This window comes from Halichoerus grypus, chromosome 15 (genome assembly GCF_964656455.1).
Source record: "Halichoerus grypus chromosome 15, mHalGry1.hap1.1, whole genome shotgun sequence".
In the NCBI taxonomy this organism is placed as follows: Eukaryota; Metazoa; Chordata; class Mammalia; order Carnivora; family Phocidae; genus Halichoerus; species Halichoerus grypus.
This window is the reverse complement of record NC_135726.1, coordinates 42,645,470-42,666,388: the sequence shown is the minus strand read 5'-3', so window position 1 is coordinate 42,666,388 and position 20,919 is coordinate 42,645,470. Positions and strand designations below refer to the sequence as shown.

The following is a 20,919-nucleotide window of genomic DNA, read 5'->3' as shown; positions in this document are numbered from 1 at the left end:
GGCTGGTCCTTGGGCACCTGGGCTCTCCCCAAGGTACTCACACTGCAGTTGGCGGGGGCACCGTGTCACGTGGGGTCGGCTTTCTGGGGGCAGGCAAGTCGCATGTGCGCCGAGCCGTGGCGCATCACGAAGAGTCCGTGAGGGAGGCCAGCCTGTGTAAGAAGCTCCGCGACATCGAGGTCCTGCAGGAGGTGCTGTCCGCGGCGCACCAGCGGTCCCGGCTCAAGGACGCCCAGCACCGGGAGGACGACGACCTGCTGAACTTGATCGAGGCTCCCGACATCATCTGTGAGTGACCTGGGAGCCTGTGGGGGGTGCAGAGGGTGCCCCCATTTCTCCGGGGGCACAGCCTTGATCCGCTCATCCGGGAAGGCTTGGGCAGACCCTGAGTTCTCTCTCTGCTCCCTCAGTGCAGGGGCTTCTTTATGGTCTTTGTCCTCAGTGACCTCGTGGTAGCATGTGACCCCCCCCGTCCCTCAGTATGCCCCCCTCGGTGTCAGGGTGCCCTGCCGCCTTGTTTCTGTCCCCACCTCCCTCAGCACCCCCTTTGCTGACTGTTCTCGCCCGATCCCACCCACCCCCTCCTGGCATTCTTGGGGGTCTACTCTCGCTGGTTTGTCTCCTCTGGATGGTTTCCTTAAAGTCTCATAACCTCCCTGGGGTTCTAGCTGTCGCTTCTAGTCAGGAGACCTCAGAAACTACCTTCGCCTAGATGCTTCTGCTAATGCTCCACCCCCCGATTCCGTCTGCCTCTGGGAATGCACTCTGCGGTATCGGCCTTTTACCTCCAGCTCCAAGGTTTTAAAGCCAAATGCTTCCTTCTTCCCTCTCCTGCGCTTGCTCATTCCTGTTCTCTCCTTCCTTCAGTACCAACATTTTCCCTCTTTGTTTTAGGACAAACATTTTTTTATTATGAAATGAGAAGTAAATTTTCTGCTGAAAGAGTGGAGCCAGGGGGTGCGGGGAAAATTTTTACTTGGGCAGTCAAAATTCTTCAAAACCTAGTTTATCATGTGTGATCTATCCTCTTGGCGATTTCAAGTAGGCGATACGGTATTGTTAACTGTGGTCACCATGCTGTGTTAGATCTCTAGAACGTACTCATCTTGCACAACTGAACCTTTGTAGCTTCGACCAACATTGCCTCATTCCCAACCCCCACTGTCACCCCACCATTCTGCTGTCTGCTTCTATGAGCTTGACTGTTTTAGATTCCATGTATCAGTGAGATCATGCACCACCAGCACTTTCTAGGCATTTCCAAGATGTTAATTACCATCCGGGGTTCAGGAAGATGGAGGTGAATGGGACAGTTGTTGCTGCCCTTGGGGAGGGGGCTGTCGGTTCTGCCCCAGGAGGCAGGAGTTGGGGGGCCTCTCTGAGAGGTGACTTTATAGTTAAGGAATGACTAGGATCTTTTAAAGAGTTAGGGGAAGGGGTGGCCCAATCAAGGGAACCCCCTTTGTCCATACCTCCTTCCACCCCACTTCCTACACCTCTGTCTCCTGTCTCTGAGGTTCCACCTCAATTTCCAGGGGCCAGTTGTTAGAAACAGAGCCCTGCTCAAGCTGGAACCCTGGGCTTGTCTGTGGTAATGCTGGCGGATATCTACTGAGCATTTGAGGTCTTCCAGGCACAATAGTAAGCACGACAGATGGAATCTCATTCAACTCTCCCTCCAGCTCTATAGGGAGGGACTAGGATTGCCCTCCTCTTAAAGATGAGCCAGTACAGGCTTTAGGGAAATCAGACTCTTTGCCCCAGGTGACCAAGCTGGTAGGTGGAGGCAGGAATGGCACTCCATGATTCTCCTTCATGGACACTGGCACCTCCTCGGCCCCTTTGTCCACACAGTGTGCTCTGTGGCCAGGAGGTAGAGATACGACCTCCATGGAGGGAGGAGGGGAACGCGGCTCCTGGCGAGGCTGTCCAGGGCTGATGGTGCCACTCTGGTAATGGATGGGCACCCTGTTTGAGCCCAACACTGTGTCTGGCAGTTTGTAGAAGCCACAGAGCCATCCTGCAAGTAGAGGGCTGTGTTCTACCTTGGCAGGATCAGGCTTCTTCCTCAGATTTTCTTTTTATACTGTTCTTTCTGTATACTTAGCCTGTTCTGGGATCCTGTGTTAGGAGCTGACTAGCCTCGTGGTAAGGGTTGGCTTGAGCCTCCCGTGAATAGGATGGTGGAGATTTAAGCTCTCAGTGGACACGACTTGACAAACTGACATCCCACTAAAATCCTCATCTCACACGTGAATGATGAAAAGAGGAAGCTCATCTCACCCAGGACTGTGTGCTGAGAGACACGGTACTTCCTCCTGTAATAGCCACACTTGAAATGTAGATGACTTCTTAGTCGGGTTTCATGAGTGCCAAAGGAAGTCTGCTAGAATATATGTACGCTTCTTGAAGGCAGGGGATGTGTCCGATTGTCACTACTCTGTCCCAGCCCCACAGCAAGGTATGGCTCATGGTAGGTACCCAGATGGAAGGTACAGGTGACACTGGGCCAGGGGGTTGACCAGCAGTCCATCTTCTGTACTACTTGTCTAGACCAAGAGGAAGGCCAAGAGACCAGGAGAAAGGTCTGCTTCTCTTCCCTTTGGAAAAAAGACTTAGGCTTGAGTTTTCAAGGATCACTTTCAGTTACAGAAACATTTACGCTTTTCCTTTTAATATTCTTTTCCAGCTAAAACTGAGCAAGAGGTTGAAATTATATTGCCACAATTCTCCAAGGTGACAGTGACAGACTTCTTCCAGAAGCTGGTATGTTGAATGCTTATTTCATAGTGACTCAAGGGGACAGCTCATACAAGTTGGAAGTATGTAAAAGGCTATTTTTAGATCATTTTAGATTTTTTTTTAAGTAGGCTCCATGCCCATTGTGGAGCCCAACACATGACTTTGAGATCAAGACCTGAGCCGAGAGATGAAGAGTCGGATGCTTAACCGACTGAGTCACCCAGCGCCCCAATAATATTATTAGACTTTTTAAATTAGAGACTTTATATTAAGATGGTTTTTAAAAAAGATTTATTTATTTATTTATTTATTTATTTATTAAGATTTTATTTATTTATTTGAGAGAGTGAGAGAGCACAAGCAGGGGGAGCCCCATAGGGGTGAGGGAGAAGCAGGCTCCCTGCTGAGCAGGGAGCCCGATGCAGGATTCGATCCCAGGATGGCGGGATTGTGACCTGAGCTGAAGGCAGACACTTAACCGACTGAGCCACCCAGGTGCCCCAAGATTTTATTTGAGAGAGAGAGAGTGCGTGCATGGGAGCAGGGGGAGGAGCAGAGGGAGCGGGATAAGCAGACTCGTGCTGAGCGCACAGCCTGATGCAGGGCTCGATCCCAGGACCCTGAGATCATGACCTGAGCCCAAATTAAGAGTTGAACGCTCAACCAACTGAGCCACTCAGGCGCCCCTAAGATGATTTTTTAAAGAACATTTTCTTGGGGTGCCTGGGTGGCTCAGTCGGTTAAGCGTCTGCCTTCGGCTCAGGTCATGATCCCACGGTCCTGGGATCGAGCCCTGTGTCAGGCTCCCTGCTTAGTGGGGAGTCTGCTTCTCCCTCTCCCACTCCCACTGCTTGTGTTCTCTCTCTCTCTGTCAAATAAATAAAAATCTAAAAAAAAAACAAAACATTTTCTTTCAAATATATTGGCTATTTTAGAGAAAATGGCAGTTAATGTTCTTGTAGGAGTGCTGTAGCACGTATTGTCCCTAGTGGTGTCATTGGTATCCGAACAAGGCCGAGTGACATCTGCAAGGACAAGGTGACATTTCCTGTAGCTTTCAAGTGCCTGATTCAGCCTTCAGATCCTACACCTAACGATGCTCTGTTCCAAAGGGCCCCCTATCGGTGTTTTCGGCTAACAAGAGATGGACGCCTCCTCGAAGCATTCACTTCACTGCAGAAGAAGGGGACTTGGGGTTCACCTTGAGAGGAAACTCCCCCGTTCAGGTCCACTTCCTGGATCCTCACTGCTCTGCCGCGGTAAGCGTGTGTCTCTCTAGATCAGGAGAAAAACTCACCGTTGCCTTGGAAGCAGTCAGACCAGTCACGTACGAAGAAAGCTACCCAAACAAATCTACCTGGGTGTAGGAATGAATTTAGGATTCCTTTGTGTAAAAGGTCTGACTGTGAAAGGCCTCTTGCGGGTGCTACCCGCCCAAAGAGCAAAGGATTCACGCGTGCCGTCGATTTTGTTCATGTACTTGGGAACTGATCCAGGGATTGGAATGAACAGAACACTGACCTTCCTGTAAATCCTACGTTTGTAGCTGGCAGGGGCCAAGGAAGGGGATTATATCGTTTCCATTCAAGACGTGGATTGCAAGTGGCTGACGGTGAGCGAGGTCATGAGGCTGCTGAAGGCGTGTGGCAGGGACGGCGTGGAGATGAAGATCGTGAGCCTGCTGGACTTCACCTCGTCCATGGTGAGTGCTGACAGGCCGGCAGGAAACAAGAGTTGTAGAGTGAGGCCGGCGTGAGTCCAGCCCCAGGGGTGTGCCAGGCCCTGCACCTCCTGCCTGCATTGGTGACCTGACGACTGGACTCCTGAGCTCGTCCTTGCTGGGATGTGCTCACCTGGGGCCAGAGATCATTGGAAAACTGTAAAAAAAAAATGCTGTAGATGAAAGAACCACTTGATTTATTTTTCTGAATTTTTTTAAAGATTTTATTTTTTTATTTATTTTTAAAGACTTTATTTATTTGAGAGAGCAAGAGAGAAAGAGAGAGCAAGCATGAGCAGGGGGAGTGGGAGAGGGAGAAGCAGGCTCCCTGCTGAGCAGGGAGCCCGATGCGGGACTCGATCCCAGGACTCTGGGATCATGACCTGAGCTGAAGGCAGATGCTTAACTGACTGAGCCACCCAGGCGTCCCTAAAGATTTAATTTAGAGAGAGAGAGAGAGCGTGAGAGTGAGTGAGCGGCAGAGAGAGAGGGACCAGTAGGGGGAGAGGGAGAGAATCCCAAGCGGACTCCCCACCGAGCGTGGAGCCGGACACGGGGCTCGATCTCACAACCCTGAGATCATGACCTGAGCCAAAACCAAGAGTCAGATGCTCAACCAACTGAGCCACCCAGGCACTGCCTGATTAAGTTCTTTTTTGATTACAAAAGTAATATGTACTCATGGTAAAAAAAAAAAATACTGAAATGGTACAGAATGGTACCTTAGACACTTCCCTCCATAACGGTACTCATGTATTCATTCAACAGATAGTGACTGAGCATCTGTGTGTGTCAGGCCCTCCCTCGGTGTTAGAGCTATGGTTCAACTAGTCTGATGCGGTCCCTGCCCCCATAGAGCGGGCACTAAATACGCAAATATGTGGTTGTGATTCTGATAAGTGCAGTACAGAAAATACGATGTGTAACGTGACAGAACGTCTGGAGGTGGGGGACGCCTGGTGACTCAGTCATTAAGCATCTGCCTTCAGCTCAGGTCATGATCCCAGGGTCCTGGGATCAAGCCCCGCATCAGGCTCCCTCTCTGCGGGAAGCCTGCTTCTCCCTCTCCCACTCCCCCTGCTTGTGTTCCCTCTTTCGCTGTGTCTCTCTCTGTCAAATAAATAAATGAAATCTTAAAAAAAAAACAAAAAAGCAAAGAACGTCTGGAGGCGGGAGAGGCTCCTCTAGAGAGGGCTTGTACTGAAACAACGAGTGACAGGGACGAACCCGCCATTTGAGGAGGCGCAAGAGGAGCCTTCTGGGCAGGGGGACCAACAGGTGCAGAGAGTCCCTGTAGCAGGAAGAAGCTTCTCCTGCGGGAGGATCCGAAAGAAGGCCTTCCAGCTGGAACATGGTGACAGGGAGGGAGTGACAGGAAGTGAGGTGGGAGGGAGGCAGGGCCTCATAGGCAGCGGTGGGAGTTTGGAAGCCATTGAGCCTCTCGAGAAGGGGAATGATGTTTATTTCAGAAGGACGTCTTACGTCTTGTTGCCTGGAGGCTGGCTGGGCGGCAGTAGCGGGAGCTGGCCAGGGCAGGTGCCCGGGCCAGCGAGCTTAGCAGCTGACGTTAGGGCGGGTGACGGCGGAGGGAGAGAGAGGTGGCATGTGCCCGAGATGTGGTTTTGGAGGTAGAGCTGACAGAGGTTTGTAGGTGATTTGTGTAAAAAACATCCTGGAGAGAAAAATGACTCCTCGGGTTTGGGCTTGAACGAAGGCACCGTTTTTTGTAATGACGGGGAAGAGGGCGAGGGAGGGAGAGGAGAGAGGAAACAGGGTTGTACCGTGAATGTTTCACATGATGTTAGACGCCCAAATGTAATGTGAAGTAAGCAGCTGGATGTCCACATCTTCAGTTCAAGGGAGAAGTCAGAGCTAGAAATAAACATCAGAGAATCACCAACACAGAGATGATATTTAAAGCTGTGAAGAGAGTAAATGGAATTACCCACGAGGGGTGAGGGTCAGGGGCTCAACCTGGAGACCCCACAAGCATCCGGAGGTCAGTTAGAAGAGAAGCAGGCGCAAAGGAAGTTGCGGAGCGGCATTTAGAGAGGATAAAAAGAAGCTTCTGGAATCGAGAGAAGAAAATCCTGCCAAGAGAAAATGGTCGGTTGTGTAGAGTACAGTTAAGAGATGGAGTTGTGTTTATTATATTTGACAGCAGGACAAAAGGACACTTTTCATGGAGAGATGGAAACAACTCTGATGAGAGAGGCCTGGAAAGTGAATGGATCGTGTGAGTCCTTTGATAAGAAATGTCCAGAACAGGCTTATCCATAGAAGCACAATGTAGAGTAGAGGTTGCCGGGGACCTGGGGGGTCAGGGAATTGGGGGGTAACTGCTGATGGGTTTAAGGTTTCCTTTGGGAGGGGAAAGAATTGTTCTGAAATTAGGTGGTGGTGGTGCTTGTACAACTCCGCATAGACTCAAAGCCACGGAGTGGTATTAACATAGTGAACTTTAAGGTATGTGAATTATATCTCCATTTAAAAATTAAAGAAGATGAAGTCGGACTCACAGAGCATCTTGGGGGAAGGGATCATTGAGAAATGGAATTTTTAGGGGCAGAATCTATAGAATTGCTGGGCAAGGGATCAGGGTCCCAACCAAAAACAAAAGAAGTTTGTCCAAAAGCAGGATAAATAAAAGAGCTGGGCTCAGGACCAGAGGGTTGGGACGCACGCGCGTGCCCGCGCGTGTGTGTTGCCCAGCACACGGTGTGGCTTTACAAGGAGAAAGGTTTATCTTTCCATTCTGTAATAACTTGGAGCCAGGCTCGTGAAGGAGCTGAGGTAGACGTAGAAAGCAAGACTTTCTAGATGCAGACTGCGTGAAAAGGAATCCTGGCTTTATCGCCCGTGGTGACCATGGGCATCAGGGACTGGTTCTGAGCTGCAGGAAGATGGCGAGGTGGTGCCTAGCATGGGATACGTGTCTTTCACAAGAGGTGTAATAATAACCATGATAGGGTTATTCTTGTCACCCAGCGAGGCCTTAGACAGTGGCAACCGAGTGCTGTTTTTAACTGCTGGGCCTTTGCTCCAAACAAAACCAGATAATGAGAATAAAGCCCAGGGACCTAGCTGAACAGATGATCTGCTACCGCAGTCTTTGGATTGCGGTGGAGACCCCCAGCACTCCTCCATGGGGCACGTTTGGAATACTGCTGATGTAGCGGAGAGACCCCAGGCCTGGAATTGGGCCCTGCCTGCTGGAAACCAGCTGTGTGGCCTTCAGCAAGTTAGTACCCTCCCTAGGATTGTTTCCTCATTTGTACAAAGTGGAATGAGTGCCAGGCTCTCAAACCGGGCTCCCTATTGCTGTGAGTCAGAGGGGTGCCTGGATTATTTGGAGAATGGGTAATGGGGAGCATGGTGCTTGAGGACAAGAAAAAAGGGAGTGGCAGGAAGGGAGCAGACATGGGGGCGTGAGCTGGGAGGGGGACATAGGGAAAAGGGAAGCTTTTCAAGGGTGGTGGTGGTAGTCGTGTGGGTATGTGTGGGTATCGATAAACAGTAAAGGTCGGGGAGGCAGGAGTGCAGGATGGAGGACATACCGGGAGGAGGGAGTGAGAATCAGGCACACAGAAGGATTTGTCTTTAGGAACAGATGCTATTAAGTATAGCACAGTACTATCAGGAGGACATGTGTGGGGCTTCAAGGAGACATCTAGGAGAGAAGGAATGAATTTACTAGGATAACCTTAGGAGTGCCAGGTAATGAGGTGCCCTGTAGAGGTTTGAGGCCAGGGTTAGGGTTTCAAGGGAGACCAGTCGGCTTGGTAAACATCCCCCAGTAACGTGCAGCCCTTTGGGTACAGGCCTGGGGGGAGGCAGAGGGTGGAGTTTAACTAGACTTGGCATTCGTTGGTTGAAGTATGGGAGAGGATCAAGGGTATTTATAAGAGAATGGTCATAAAGATGCATAATGGAGTTTAAGCAGGTGAAGGTTGAAAAGTGTTTGCAGGCATGAAATCTACATCCAGGACTATTTATTATTGTTTTTAATGGGAGCACGCATGCATGTCTTGTAGAGTATGGTGGGAGTAAATGGCAGTTTTATAGAAAAGGAAGGGACATCTTCATCCAAAGGAGCCAGACTCGAGAGGGACAGTTTAGAGTGAATACCCCTTCCATTCTTTATTGTCCCACCTCTCAAATGCCTTGATTTCTATGATGACTATCGCCCCCCACCACTTTAGATATGTAGTACGTATATTTAAAGGCCTGGTTTCGGTGCCTGGAACATAGTAGATGTTCAGTAAACATTTGGTGAACAAAGCAACTCCAATGTTAGGCAAACCTTGGAAGCAGGGGATAACCCACATGGAAGATTCTGGAAAAGTATCTGCAGCTTTCCTATTTGAACCCTACACGATCCTTTAAAAGTTAATAGTAGTGCTCACTGGGCAAAGAGTTTCAGCTGGGGAAAAGGAGAAAGTTCTGGAGGTGGACGGTGGTGATGGCTGCACAGCAGTTGAATGTACTTAATGCCACTGGACTGTACCCTTGACAGTGGTTAAAAGGGCCAATTTTAGGTTATGTGTATTTCCTCAGTTTAAAAGATAGGGGGGAAAGGTTACTAGTATCCTCACCACAGATTCCATATTGTCTATAAAGAGAATGAAGTTGATCTGTACCTACTGGCATGGACTGAAATCCAAGGTACGTTCATTAAGTGAAGAAAGCAAGAGGCAGACCAGTGTGTAGTGTCTTCCTTTTCGGGAAAGACAAACGGTGACGTATACCTATGCACACATCAATACCTGGATCGGAACATTATCTCTAAAAGTGTAACAGAGGGCACCTGGGTGGCTCAGTCACTTAAGCATCTGTCTTTGGCTCAGGCCACAATCCCGTCAGAATCCCAGGGTCCTGGGATCAAGTCTTGCATCAGGTTCTGTGCTCAGTGGGGAGTCTGCTTGTCCCTCTCCCTCTGCTCCTCCCCCATGCTCATGCTCTCTCTCGCTCTCAAATAAATAAATAAATAAATAATTTTTTAAAAAAAATTAAAAAAATAAAAGCAGAATAGTAATCGTGCTTACTTCAGGGGAAAGGCCTGGAAGTCAAGGTGCGAGGGATGCCCTACTCTTCAGTATATGTATTTTCATATTGTTCAGCATGAGTATTATTTTTACAAATAGAATAAGAACCTTAAAAAGCGAGTCCTACTGCTAGCCTAAATTACTACTACTGAGTCTATTCCTTAAAAATTGTCCTTGTTTTTAAGAACCGAATTCTGTGTAAGCGTTAATTCACTCGAGTTCCAGAATTATATCAACTTAATTTTAAAAAGGATGCTGTAAGTGCAAAATGTGAGCCTCAGACTTTGCAGTCACTTATCAGCTATCTTGAGGACTTCTAACACCGTTTTTTGTCTTTCCCATGTGCAGCATAATAAGTGTGCAACATACTCTGTGGGAATGCAGAAAACCTACTCCATGATCTGTTTAGCCATAGATGATGATGATAAAACTGATAAAACCAAGAAAATCTCGAAGAAGCTTTCTTTTTTGAGTTGGGGCACCAACAAGAACAGACAGAAGTCGGCCAGCACCTTGTGCCTCCCGTCAGTTGGGGTTGCGAGGCCTCAAGTCAAGAAGAAGCTTCCCTCTCCCTTCAGCCTTCTCAACTCTGACAGTTCTTTGTACTAATGTGAAGAAACAAAAAACGTCCAGGCCCCAGATGTCTCCGGTGCTGACCAGGCCTTCCTATTTGTGCCACAGTGGAAAATTTCTAAATATTCGCAAATCCCATTTTGTCACTGGGTAAACTCACAATTGGTAGGTCTTCATGAATGAAAGTAACAAGAAACCTCAAGAAATTGGGGAGTGTCACCATATTGCTGCAAGTTATTTATTATATAAAGTATTGTAAATAGAACGGTGTTGAAAACGTGGCTATTTTTAACGGCTGCAGTGACGATTTGCAGTTACTATCAGAATTAAATAGGGTTCCCTCTCTTGGTCCTACTTGTAATCATTTCTAGCCTTGGGTAATAGATCGTTCCTTAACTCGGAATTCAGATGACCCCAAATTAAGGCAGGTCAAGGAACTATACTGATTTAGTTATATTACTAAGTTAGTATTAAGAAATGTTCCAAAGAACTGCTTCCTAAGGGGAATTCATGAACCTAAAATGGTAAGATTTTATGATTATTTCTACATAATATGAATGCTATTGCCAGATAAAGTCTAGTGACAAATCTGTCATAACTTACCAGATAAAAACAAAACAAAAAAACCACACACAATTTAGGAACAGTGTTGCTTCTAGTCTGATGTCATTTACAAGTTGCTAACACAGTGGCAGTGTTAGATGGGGATGCTATCTACAAGGTAGACAATATGCTGTTTGATACTCAAAACATTTTTGTTTAAAGTAGAAAATACATAATTATATATTTTAAGAGTCTTTAAGATGGGTTAGAAACATTTTATAAGGTAAAGATGTAAATGATTCTAGTTTAAAGCTCTATTTGACTTTTTAAAATGACATTCTTACCTGTCAGTTTCTCTTGACATAAGGTGGATGATGCCGTGATTCTTGTAAGATTCACGGTTGACATAGTACAAGTTATATAGTTAAAAAAAAAAGTAGCATTGTAATCTATTTTTGAGAATTAACAAGAACGTAAATATTTTCTAGTGTGCAATATCAAAAGGGAAGCAACCATATTTGGGAAAGTGTATCCACTACTGTTAGGGACATTTTTGTATAAATATTTAAATAAACATATTCATTTGCCTGAGTTAATGGTTTTTTTGGTTTTTGTTTTTTTTTACTTTTTTCCTACTTATTTCACTCCTCTTTCAAATTGTTTCTACCCTAATGCACAAAATGTTCTTATGGTTTGGTCTTTTATAATGACTAACATTTCACAAAACAGCACTTAGAGAGGTTTCAAATTACCTTAGTATCTTTGAAAACATATGGCATCTTTAAGGGCATTTTTTTTTAATTTAAATTCAGTTAATTAACATATAATGTATTATTAGTTTCAGAGGTACAGGTCAGTGATTCATCAGTCTTATATGATACCCAGTGCTCATTACATCATGTGCCCTCCTTAATGTCTATCACCTAGTTACCCCCCACCCCCTCCCTTCCAGCAACCCTCAGTTTGTTTCCTATGATTAAGACAAACTCTGGTGGTTTGTCTTCCTCTCTGATTTTATTTTTTCCTCTCTTCCCCTATGACCCTGTTTTGTTTCTTAAATTCCACATATGAGCGAAGTAAATGGTATTTGTCTTTGTCTGACTTATTTCGCTTAGCATAATACCCTCTAGTTCCATCCACATTATTGCAAATGGCGAGATTTCATTTTTTTTTTTTTTTGATGGCTGAGTGGTATTCCATTGTGTATATATACACCACATCTTTATCCATTCATCTGTCGATGGACCTCTTTCCATAGTTTGGCTATTGTGGACATTGCTGCTATAAACATTGGGGTTCAGGTGCCCCTTTGGATCACTACATTTGTATCTTTGGGGTGAATACCCAGTGGTGCAATTGCTGGGTCACAGGGTAGCTCTATTTTCAACTTTTTGAGGAACCTCCATACTGTTTTCCAGAGTGGCTAAGTGCATTTCTTTTTTGAGTGGCTGACTACCTTTTCATTCCCACGCGGGGCTCTCCTCTCTGGATGCATCTGCCCTGCCATTTTCCTCTCTCTCTTCCCACTGTTGGGCTATACACTGGCAAACACATTCTTTTCCTCCTTCATACACGCTGGCTTTCTACCTTTAAAAGGGAACTCCAAACTCCAGGCTGTGTTGAGAAGACATGCTCAGTGACTATGAACAAACTGTGCTGCTACCAGGAAGGGGGAGGGAGGGAGGAAGGAAGGAAGATAAAAGGCAGTACATTTGTTTATTTACACTGGCAACACCCTCAAAACAGTAATATTAAGACCACATTGCAAGAACACGGGCTCTGCCACCAGGAACAAGGGGTTTATGGTACACAGCACAGCGCTTCATTGTAGGTTTGTTTCCTTTAGATGGTCACATCTACCTCCTGAAATTTGATTAGACCTTTCCATGATAGACACAGGGCAATATGCCCGGGCCGGCTTTTTGTTGAATTTGAGAGTCCCTTATTCAACTCTCTTAGGAAGATCCCCATGGGCCCTCTCTCTCTTTTTTTAAAGATTTTGTTTTTTAGATTTATTTTATTTTTATTTTTAAAGATTTTATTTATTTGACAGAGACACAGCAAGAGAGGGAACACAAGCAGGGGGAGTGGGAGAGGGAGAAGCAGGCTTCCCGCTGAGCAGGGATCCCGACGTGGGGCTCGATCCCAGGACCCTGGGACCATGACCTGAGCTAAAGGCAGACGCTTAACGACTGTGCCACCAGGTGCCCCTGTTTGTTTATTTTGAGAGGGAGAATCCCAAGCAGACTCCATGCTAAACATGGAGTCCAATGCGGGGCTTGATCTCAAAACTGAGATCATGATCTGAGCCCACTTAACGGACTGCACCACCCAGGGGCCCCTGTTTTTTTGTTTTTGTTTTTTAAGATTTTGGTTTTTAAGTAATTGCTACCCCCAAGGTGGGGCTCACTCACAACCCCGAGATCAAGAGTCACATGCTCTATGGACAGGCGTGCCCTCCACACCTCCTCTTCCACTAGCAGAGTGAGGGCCGGGCTATCGGGAGCCCCACTAACTTAAACGCCCCAACCCAGAGAGCAAGGCAGGGCAACTGGCAGCTTCCGTGCAGGCCTCACCAAGTCACTCATTAGGTGCTGCGGCAGGAAAGTCTTTGTTCTCCATTTTTAAATATGAAAATCAAACAAGATCCGGTAGCTTGCGGTCCCAGCTGGGCCCTGTGAAGAACGCTTGAACGTGCTGCGCTACGGCTTGTCCCACGACTGGCTCTAGTTCTCGGGTGGAAGCATTACTTAGTTGCTGGATACTTGGGAACTTCTGAAGCAGAAGGGGAGCTTTAACTTTTCCAACTCCTGGGATCTGTTGCACAGTTCGAAGGAGGGATAGCTCAGGGATCTGAGCCCGTTTCTTACTGAGGAAAGGGTTCTTACTGGGCTCTTTGGTTTGTTCTTGAACCTAAACCAATAGTAAAGGGAAAGCACGTGAGCGCCCTCTAGAGGACTGGCCGTTCTCTTAAAAATTTATGGAAATTTAGTTTTGCCTTTTCCCTTTGGTCCAGCTTGACTACCACTACAAATGTTTTCATACACCGTGAATATAATTTTTCAGGCATCAGCAAAATTATTGAAAGATGAACCATATGAGTACACAAAGGACTAAGAGAACAATTTATTAAAACTTGGATTTTCAGAATGCTTAGGATAAAGCAATGCAAACATACTCTGAGGAATTCAAACATGTTCCTGTGGCCCACTAAGAAACAATTCAGTTGTATGGGATTAAATCTTTTTTTTAAAGGTTTTATTTATTTATTTGACAGAGAGCGAGAGCGTGAGCAAGCACGCACACACAAGCAGGGGGGAGGGGCAGAGGGAGAAGCAGACTCCTTGCTGAGCAGGGAGCCCAATGTGGGACTCGATCCCAGTACTTGGGATCATGACCTGAGTGGAGGGCAGACACTTAACTGACTGAGCCACCCAGGCACCCAGTATGGGATTAAATTAAAACTAAACTGGACCTGCTTGGTACAGGACCTGGATAGAGCTTGCCTATCAAAGGAGAAACCCAGTTTTCAGTTAGTGGTGGATATAGGAAGGCAGACGATAGACAGCATTACATCAGGAGAAGTTAGGAACAATGAAGCAAGGGATGCCGCGGAGAAGGAAGAGTGATCTATGAACAACATGGGGCTCCTTCATTTTTCAATTTGGTTCTCAATCCTAGCTGCACATCAAAAGGGAAATTTAAAATCAACAATACAACATTAATTGATGCTTAAGGCCCTATCCTGACATTCTGATTTTTAATTGGTCTGAGGTAAGGCTCATGTATTGCTGTTCTTAAAAGTTCCTCAGGAAATTCTAAAGCCCAGCCAAGATGAATAATCAGTGAAGACAATGGAGAATCAGGTTTTGGTTTTTGTTTTCATTCAAAAAAGGATCATCTGCGGGGTGTCTGGGTGGCTCAGTTGGTTAAGTGTCTGCCTTCAGCTCAGGTCATGATCCCAGAGTCCTGGGATCGAGCCCCACGTTGGGCTCCCTGCTCAGCAGTCTGTTTCTCTCTCTCCCTCTGCCCGCTTGTGCCCTCTCTCTCTCTCTCAGATAAATAAATAAATAAATAAATAAGGATCATGTGCTTTGGACTGCAGCTGACCACAGATAAGTGAGGCATACTGTAGACAGGACTGATGGATTGCAACTGTAGCAAGGGCAGCAGCAGGAGTGAAAGATCCAGGAAGGTCAGGTGAGAGTCAGTAAGGCAGGGCTCCTGCAGCGGAGTAGCAATCAGTACTTACCAACTGGATGAGAAGGCAGGATGCTTCCATCTGGCTGGCCACTGGAAGCAACACCATCCCAAGGTCCAGCACCGTAAACTTCTGTATGGCCGAGAAGTATTGTTCACTCATCTGCGTTTTCTCAACTATTACAATACCTTGAAGATTACTGGACTTCAAAGGAAGAAAAAAACCCAAACAGTAAACCATTTTGTAACAAAACTACCTTCCAGTTTAAGAAAGCTATCAGTCCAAGAATGCTTGGAATGGCCAATGGTTGTATATAAATTATTCCAGAGGATGGAGGAGGCGGCGGATGGAAGTCAATTTTCCGTTTCAGTGTCTTCAATTCAGTACTTACATTTCTAACCCGAACAAGCCTCTTCCTGTAGCCATTTCCGGACACCAAATCAGCTTCGGTGACATAAAGAATGCAAGATCTGCTTGACAAGTAAAAATCTACCGGTGTCAGGCCATCCTCAAAAACGATTTTAATTTTCCCTTAGAACACAGACAAGAAAAAGGAGTTCCGTGAGCTCTGGGTGAAAGGCGACAGTAGGTAGCACGTTTTGAAAAAGCTTAGAAGAGGACCTATGCAAAGGGCAGCCCACTGACCTTGCATCCCCTGCACGAGCTGCGACCCGCGCCACTTCTCGTTGGCCACAACATGCCCAAAAGGCACGTGCATGGGGCCGGTGCTCTCAGAGGGGTTCCTGGCCATAGGCGGCCTCGATCTAATAAGGAAAGCAGAAGACGGCATTCGAGCAGGCTCTCCCGCACACCGCCCCAAGCTCCCCTCGAAGTCGGGGCCTCTCTGGCAGGAACCCGCTTGCAGTGTCTTTAAAAGACTGAATTATTTGCCAAAGTCTAAGACCCAGGAGATTCCCGTCCTGGTAGCCGCGTCCCTCATTTTCGTCACCTGCTGGCTCCTGGTACCCCCGCTCGGTCTGCGGCACGGCTGCTCAGTCTGGTCCGGAGCCAGCCCGGACCCCACCTGGGCCCCTGCCAGAAGTTCCTGAGCTTTCACCCGCGGCGCGCCACTTCCGGTTTCCCTCCGGTGCGCCTGCCAATTTTTCATCCTGCCCGCCCTCCACCTCCCACGGCGCTAGATAGGCTATGGCGTCAGAGATCGACACCTGATCTGGCCAATAAGAGAACGGACTACACACTGTTTCCGCCCAGGACGATTTTGAATGGGGACCGCTGGTTGCCAAGAGCAACGGGTGCGGAGTAACCTTAGCTCTGATTGGTCGAAGCGAAAGCAGAGCCAATGGAAGACGAGGTTGTTGCGAAGTGCATTGCGTAGAAAAAGCGTCTGGGGCTAAGCAAGCGGGAGGGGCTCAGGTTCTAGGGAGCGGTCCTCACCTGGGAGGATATCAGCACGTCGGTCCAGCCCTGGTTCGGCCACTCCCCGCAGCAAGGATGCTCCAGCGGTTTCGCAGGGGCCGCAAGAGCCAGTTTGTAAGTAGATCCGGGGCGCCAGGAGTTAAACGGGAGGGGGTTGGGATTTGGCCTGAGGTTGAGGCCAGGTGGCAGCACAAAAGGAAGTTGTTTTCCACTCGAGAAGCCCTGATTTTTTTGTGTTCTAAAGCATCCTCTATCCCAGGGTCGGCCTCAGTGAGACAGGAGTCGCGGGGGACTCCTGCCCGCACAAACCTACTCCACTGCTGAATATCCCCCAGTGGCAGGTCGTTCTTGAGTCCTCCCTCTGCTACCCACCGTGTAACCCCATCAGCCAAGTTCCATAGATTCTACCCACTAAATATAACCTGCAGCTGTTCCCGCCCCTACCCTGGCTTCCAGCATCTACCTGGCTGCTGCAGCAGCTCCCCACTGTTTCTCTGCTTCCAGTCTTGCCTTTCTCCTAGGACCGTTTTCCACATGGCAGCCAGGGGGATTCTTTTATTTTATTTTTAAGATTTTATTTATTTATTTGACAGAGATACACAGTGAGAGAGGTAACACAAGCAGGGGGAGTGGGAGAGGGAGAAGCAGGGTTCCCGCTGAGCGGGGAACCTGATGCGGGGCTCGATCCCAACACCCTGAGATCATGACCCGAGCCGAAGGCAGACGCTTAACGACTGAGCCACCCAGGCGCCCCTTAAATTGGACATCTGATCGTGCTGCCGCGCTCCTTAAAACCCAGTGCCTCCAACAGCCACACACTCCAGCCATTTCTTCTATTCGTTCAGGCCTTTGCTATCCCTTCTGCCTGGAATGCTTCCCTCCAACCTTATCATAGCCACCCTGACACTGTAGGCGCCTACTCCCAATTTCATGCCTACCACTGCCTGATGAGCCTTTCCAGGGGCCAATTTCGGTGGGTGTTCCTCACTAAGCCACAGGTTCTCCTTAGTCACGTATAAAAACTCTTAAATGGGAACAATCCCCACTCTTACCCCCAGCGCATTCTTCTAGCCTCTCCTCAGACGCTTCTATATTCCAGCAAACTGGAATACTTGTTAGTTCTAGAACACTGCCACTACTGTCTTGCTTCTTTCCATTGTTCATGCTGTTCCCTCTTCCTAGAATGCTTTTCCACCTCATTTCCCACATGTGAGAGCAGTGGCCATCTTTGATGACCCAGTCTAATTGCCTCTGTGATTTTTTTCCAGCGGGACGTTAGAGGTCCCCTTGCTGGCCCCCAGACCTGGAGGAGCCCTTCCCTCCCTGTGCCATCCCAGCACCAAATTTGTCTTTACCTTTCCCTTGGCACTTTCCATAATTCTGTGTTACGTGATAAGTACTTGGGTGTTTTCCCTCCACATTCTATTACCTTGTCGATGAAGACAAGGTTTCTTCATTGCAGTCCTGGTGTTTTGCCTCTAGTAGGTGAATAATGGCTAGTGCCTAGAGAGTGGCTATACTCAGAAACTTCTGAATGACTGCCAGTTGCCTAAAGCCAGATTCTCTGATTTTCATTGTGTGTAGGAACTAGTTTTCGTTATTCTGCATCTTTGAGGTAAACTGTCTAAAATCTTCATTAAGCTTCTACACAGTGTGGAGTAATGGGGGAAGTGCTTGAGTTCCAGGGTTGATAAAAGACAAGAAGGTTGCCTGCTCTCGGGAAGCTTCCATTCTGCAGGTGGGGTAGCATGTGCGGGAGTAGGGTCATTGGGGTCGTGCTGTGAGACTGGAGGTCCCAGAGAGTGACTCTGGGGGATGGTCAGGGAAGCCTGTCTGAGGAGGGAAGGATGAGCGGTTCCCCACAATGGGCAGCTGCAGTGGTGTTCCCTGGGTGGGCATACTTGCCTGGCCAGATAGGAATTGGGGATGGCAGGGGGAGGACTGGGTTCCTGGTGGGGTTAGATCCCTGGGTGGCCAGTGCAGGTGTCCCCTTTCGGGCCCCAAGCAGGGTGGTGACAAGACCCAGGTGGTCCCATACACCAGTGACGCTGCTGGGTTTCATTTGTGCAGAAACACATCATCCATGGCCTTCTACCTGCAGCCAGCATCGCACCGAAGCCGGCTGTGCCCCGCACACCTCCTCCCCGCAGCCCCAACCCTTCTCCAGAGAGACCAAGGTGAGTCTCAGGTGAACAGGCTGTTAGATTCACGTCCTTCGAAATGCTTATCATGGTTCCATAATGAAGCACTTAATATGGTTTCTCTGTGGGATAATGATCTGTCCCTTTCAGGTGTATGGAGTTTGCCCATTTCATAATTGAAGGCGATTAGTAGTTTTCCAGATACAAAGCATTAAAGCCCAAGTATATAGGTTCATAGTATGTTGAAAGGAATTTGAATTATGCCCAGAATTTTCTTTTGAAATACAAGTCTGCCTTTTACAAGAGCTGATTTTGGGGAAGGAAGGAAGCAGGATGTTCACTCTCGAGGGCCTGGGATTCCCCCATCTTCCGATGCTCCCAACATCAGAGAACTGGCTTTCTTTTATACCTAACACCCCTGCCTGTGCCTTCTAAGGGCTTAGACACAGGAGAATTTTAGACTGTTTTTTATCCATAAAACACATGGATACATGGCTTGGGCTTGACACTTATCAATGAATTGACAGTAAGAACGAATTTCATGCACAGGTAGTTCCTTTGTTTTAGTGTTCTTTGAAACTAGAATATGGTATGCCTCCTGAGAAAAACACTTGTTGCTAACAAGAAGAGCCATTTATTAATGTTTACCCCGAGCCGAGGACTGTTGTAAATCCTTCAGAAGCATGATTTCATTCTGTCCTCTCAACGACCCTCAGAGAGGTCTTGTTGGCCTCTCTAGCTCGGTCCCAGGTGTCATGCATTGGTCCGAAGTCTCACAGCTGGACACCTGTGGGTCTGTCTGTCCAGCTCTTCAGTGTCTGTGTGACCAACCCTAACTCTGTGTCTTTAGGGCTTCCATGTTTATGTGGCCGCAGTGATAGCAAGACGGTTAGCTTTACCTTCCATCCTCAAGCAGGAAAACCAACACATTTCATTTCATGGCAAGCATGCTGTAGGTTCATTAGAAGACCTCTTGTCTCCTCTGCTGTACAAAAATATCTTCCTGGATTATAATGTTTATAAGCCAAAAATAGTCCACAAGGCTTTGGCAAATGTGGTGTATTTCTACATTTTTTTTGTTTGTAGGAAATGGTGTTCAAATTAAACTGAGATGTTACTGCGCTTTATGGGTAGCGTAATAGCGTAAGAATCCTACAGCCATTTACTTCCGTTTCCTCCTTCCCATCCTTCGTGTTACTGTTGCCCCTTCTAATTCCATATGTTATAAATCCCACAATATATTGTTATTATTTTTGACTTTAACAGTCTTTTCTTTCTTAAACCAGTTTTACTGAGGTATGATGGACTTAACAATAAACTGTACATATTTGAAACGCATCATGTTGTGACATATGTTTACATCCATGAAACCAACACTACAATTGAGATAATAAACATATCCATCATCCCCTCAGGTTTCCTTCTGGACTTATAACAGTCCTCGGCTCGGGGTAAACACTAATAAACGGCTCTTCTTGTTAGCAACATGGTACTTACGGAAAAAACAAACACTAAAAATATTTCAAAGTGTTTTTTCTCAGGAGGCATACCATATTCCTTTGTAATTCCTACCTCCTGTCCTTCTCTCCCCTTTCCCATTCCTCTGCCCAATCCACCCTCACCCCCATCTCCTGGCCACCTGATCTGCTTTCTGTCGCATTAGATTAGTCTGCATTTTCTAGAATTTTATACAAGTGGGATTACACAAAATAATTATACCGGCTTCTTTGATTCAGCGTAATTATTTTGAGATTCATCCATACTGTTGTGAAAATCAGTAATTCATCCTTTTTATTGCTGAGTAGTGTTCCATCATATGAATAATGAATATGTCACAATTTATTTCTCCTTTTACCTGTGGATGGATATTTGAGTTTTTTTCAGGTTTTATTATTTTAAAAACAAAGCTGCTGTGAACATTTGTGCACAAATCTTTGTTCTCTACACACACTTTTGTTTTTCTCGGATAAATACCTAGGAGTGGAATAGGTGGGTCATATATACTAGGTGTATAAATATACAGTTAAGTAACTGTCAAACTATTTTCCAAAGTTTTTATTTATGTTCTGACCAACATTGTATGAGTTCCAGTTGCTTCACATCCTCACCAACACTTGATTTGGTCAGTAGTGTGTGTGTGTGTGTGTGTGTGTGTGTGTGTGTGTGTGTGTGGTTTCATAATTTTAGTTGACAGTAGTTTTAACTCATACTGCCTGTTGATAGGATTTTGGAAGTGGTGAGAGTGCGTAGATAACAATGTATAGACCTTGTCTGGTGAATCTCCATCTTCCTTACACTTTCTGGACAACCGTATACAGATTTGGTGTGGCCCATTCCTTATTCCTTTGGCCCAGGCAGCTCTGTTGTGCCTGGAGTCCATGTGCACATCAGAAATTCCCAACTCCTCCCTTACAGATTTCTGGATCTCTCTACCCAAGGGGTCATATTTCTTGAGGCTCACTCCACAGATGTGCTTATGAATGTAAATTTTGGACATTCTAAGAGTAGTAGTGTAGTAGTATCTCATTGTGGTTTTATTTTGCATTTCTTTAATACCTAAGTTTGTTGAGCATCTTT

The 20,919-nt window shown here is 46.8% G+C and overlaps 3 protein-coding genes across 7 annotated transcripts in view; 2 read left to right on the top strand and 1 right to left on the bottom strand.

Moving 5' to 3' along the window:
- The window catches only part of RHPN2 (rhophilin Rho GTPase binding protein 2), a 64,107-nt gene extending 52,893 nt beyond the window's left edge, over positions 1-11,214 (top strand). Inside the window, exons 11-15 of one of the 2 annotated variants that reach the window (XM_078063461.1) lie at positions 94-288; positions 2,690-2,766; positions 3,855-4,001; positions 4,289-4,444; positions 9,856-11,214. In XM_078063461.1, the coding sequence (XP_077919587.1) occupies positions 94-288; positions 2,690-2,766; positions 3,855-4,001; positions 4,289-4,444; positions 9,856-10,116 (836 nt within the window). In that variant the 3' untranslated portion in view covers positions 10,117-11,214. The remainder of the gene's footprint in view (positions 1-93; positions 289-2,689; positions 2,767-3,854; positions 4,002-4,288; positions 4,445-9,855) is intronic. The other variant, XM_078063462.1, reaches the window with a different exon arrangement.
- A 1,108-nt stretch (positions 11,215-12,322) lies between these two features.
- FAAP24 (FA core complex associated protein 24) lies at positions 12,323-15,912 on the bottom strand. The gene is made up of 5 exons (XM_036069020.2): positions 15,774-15,912; positions 15,470-15,588; positions 15,216-15,355; positions 14,876-15,028; positions 12,323-13,536 (listed from the first exon to the last, which is right to left on the bottom strand). The coding sequence occupies exons 2-5, from the start codon at positions 15,573-15,575 to the stop codon at positions 13,261-13,263; spliced, it is 675 nt and encodes a 224-aa protein (XP_035924913.1). The 5' UTR covers positions 15,576-15,588; positions 15,774-15,912; the 3' UTR covers positions 12,323-13,260.
- A 273-nt stretch (positions 15,913-16,185) lies between these two features.
- CEP89 (centrosomal protein 89) overlaps positions 16,186-20,919 on the top strand; it is a 75,686-nt gene continuing 70,952 nt past the window's right edge. For 2 of the 4 annotated variants that reach the window (XM_078063801.1, XM_078063800.1), the window contains exons 1-2: positions 16,186-16,315; positions 18,272-18,378. In XM_078063801.1, the coding sequence (XP_077919927.1) occupies positions 16,277-16,315; positions 18,272-18,378 (146 nt within the window). In that variant the 5' untranslated portion in view covers positions 16,186-16,276. Of the gene's footprint in view, positions 16,316-18,271; positions 18,379-20,919 lie in introns of those variants that run through there. The other 2 variants (XM_078063802.1, XM_078063803.1) reach the window with 2 other exon arrangements.

Coding starts and splice junctions, on each gene's coding strand:
- FAAP24 (XM_036069020.2), bottom strand. CDS start 15,575: ATGGCCAGGAACCCCTCTGAGAGCACCGGCCCCATGCACGTGCCTTTT. Junction 15,356..15,469: donor GCTCGTGCAGGGGATGCAAG/GTCAGTGGGCTG, acceptor CTGTGTTCTAAG/GGAAAATTAAAATCGTTTTT. Junction 13,537..14,875: donor CCTGCCTTCTCATCCAGTTG/GTAAGTACTGAT, acceptor CTATTGGTTTAG/GTTCAAGAACAAACCAAAGA.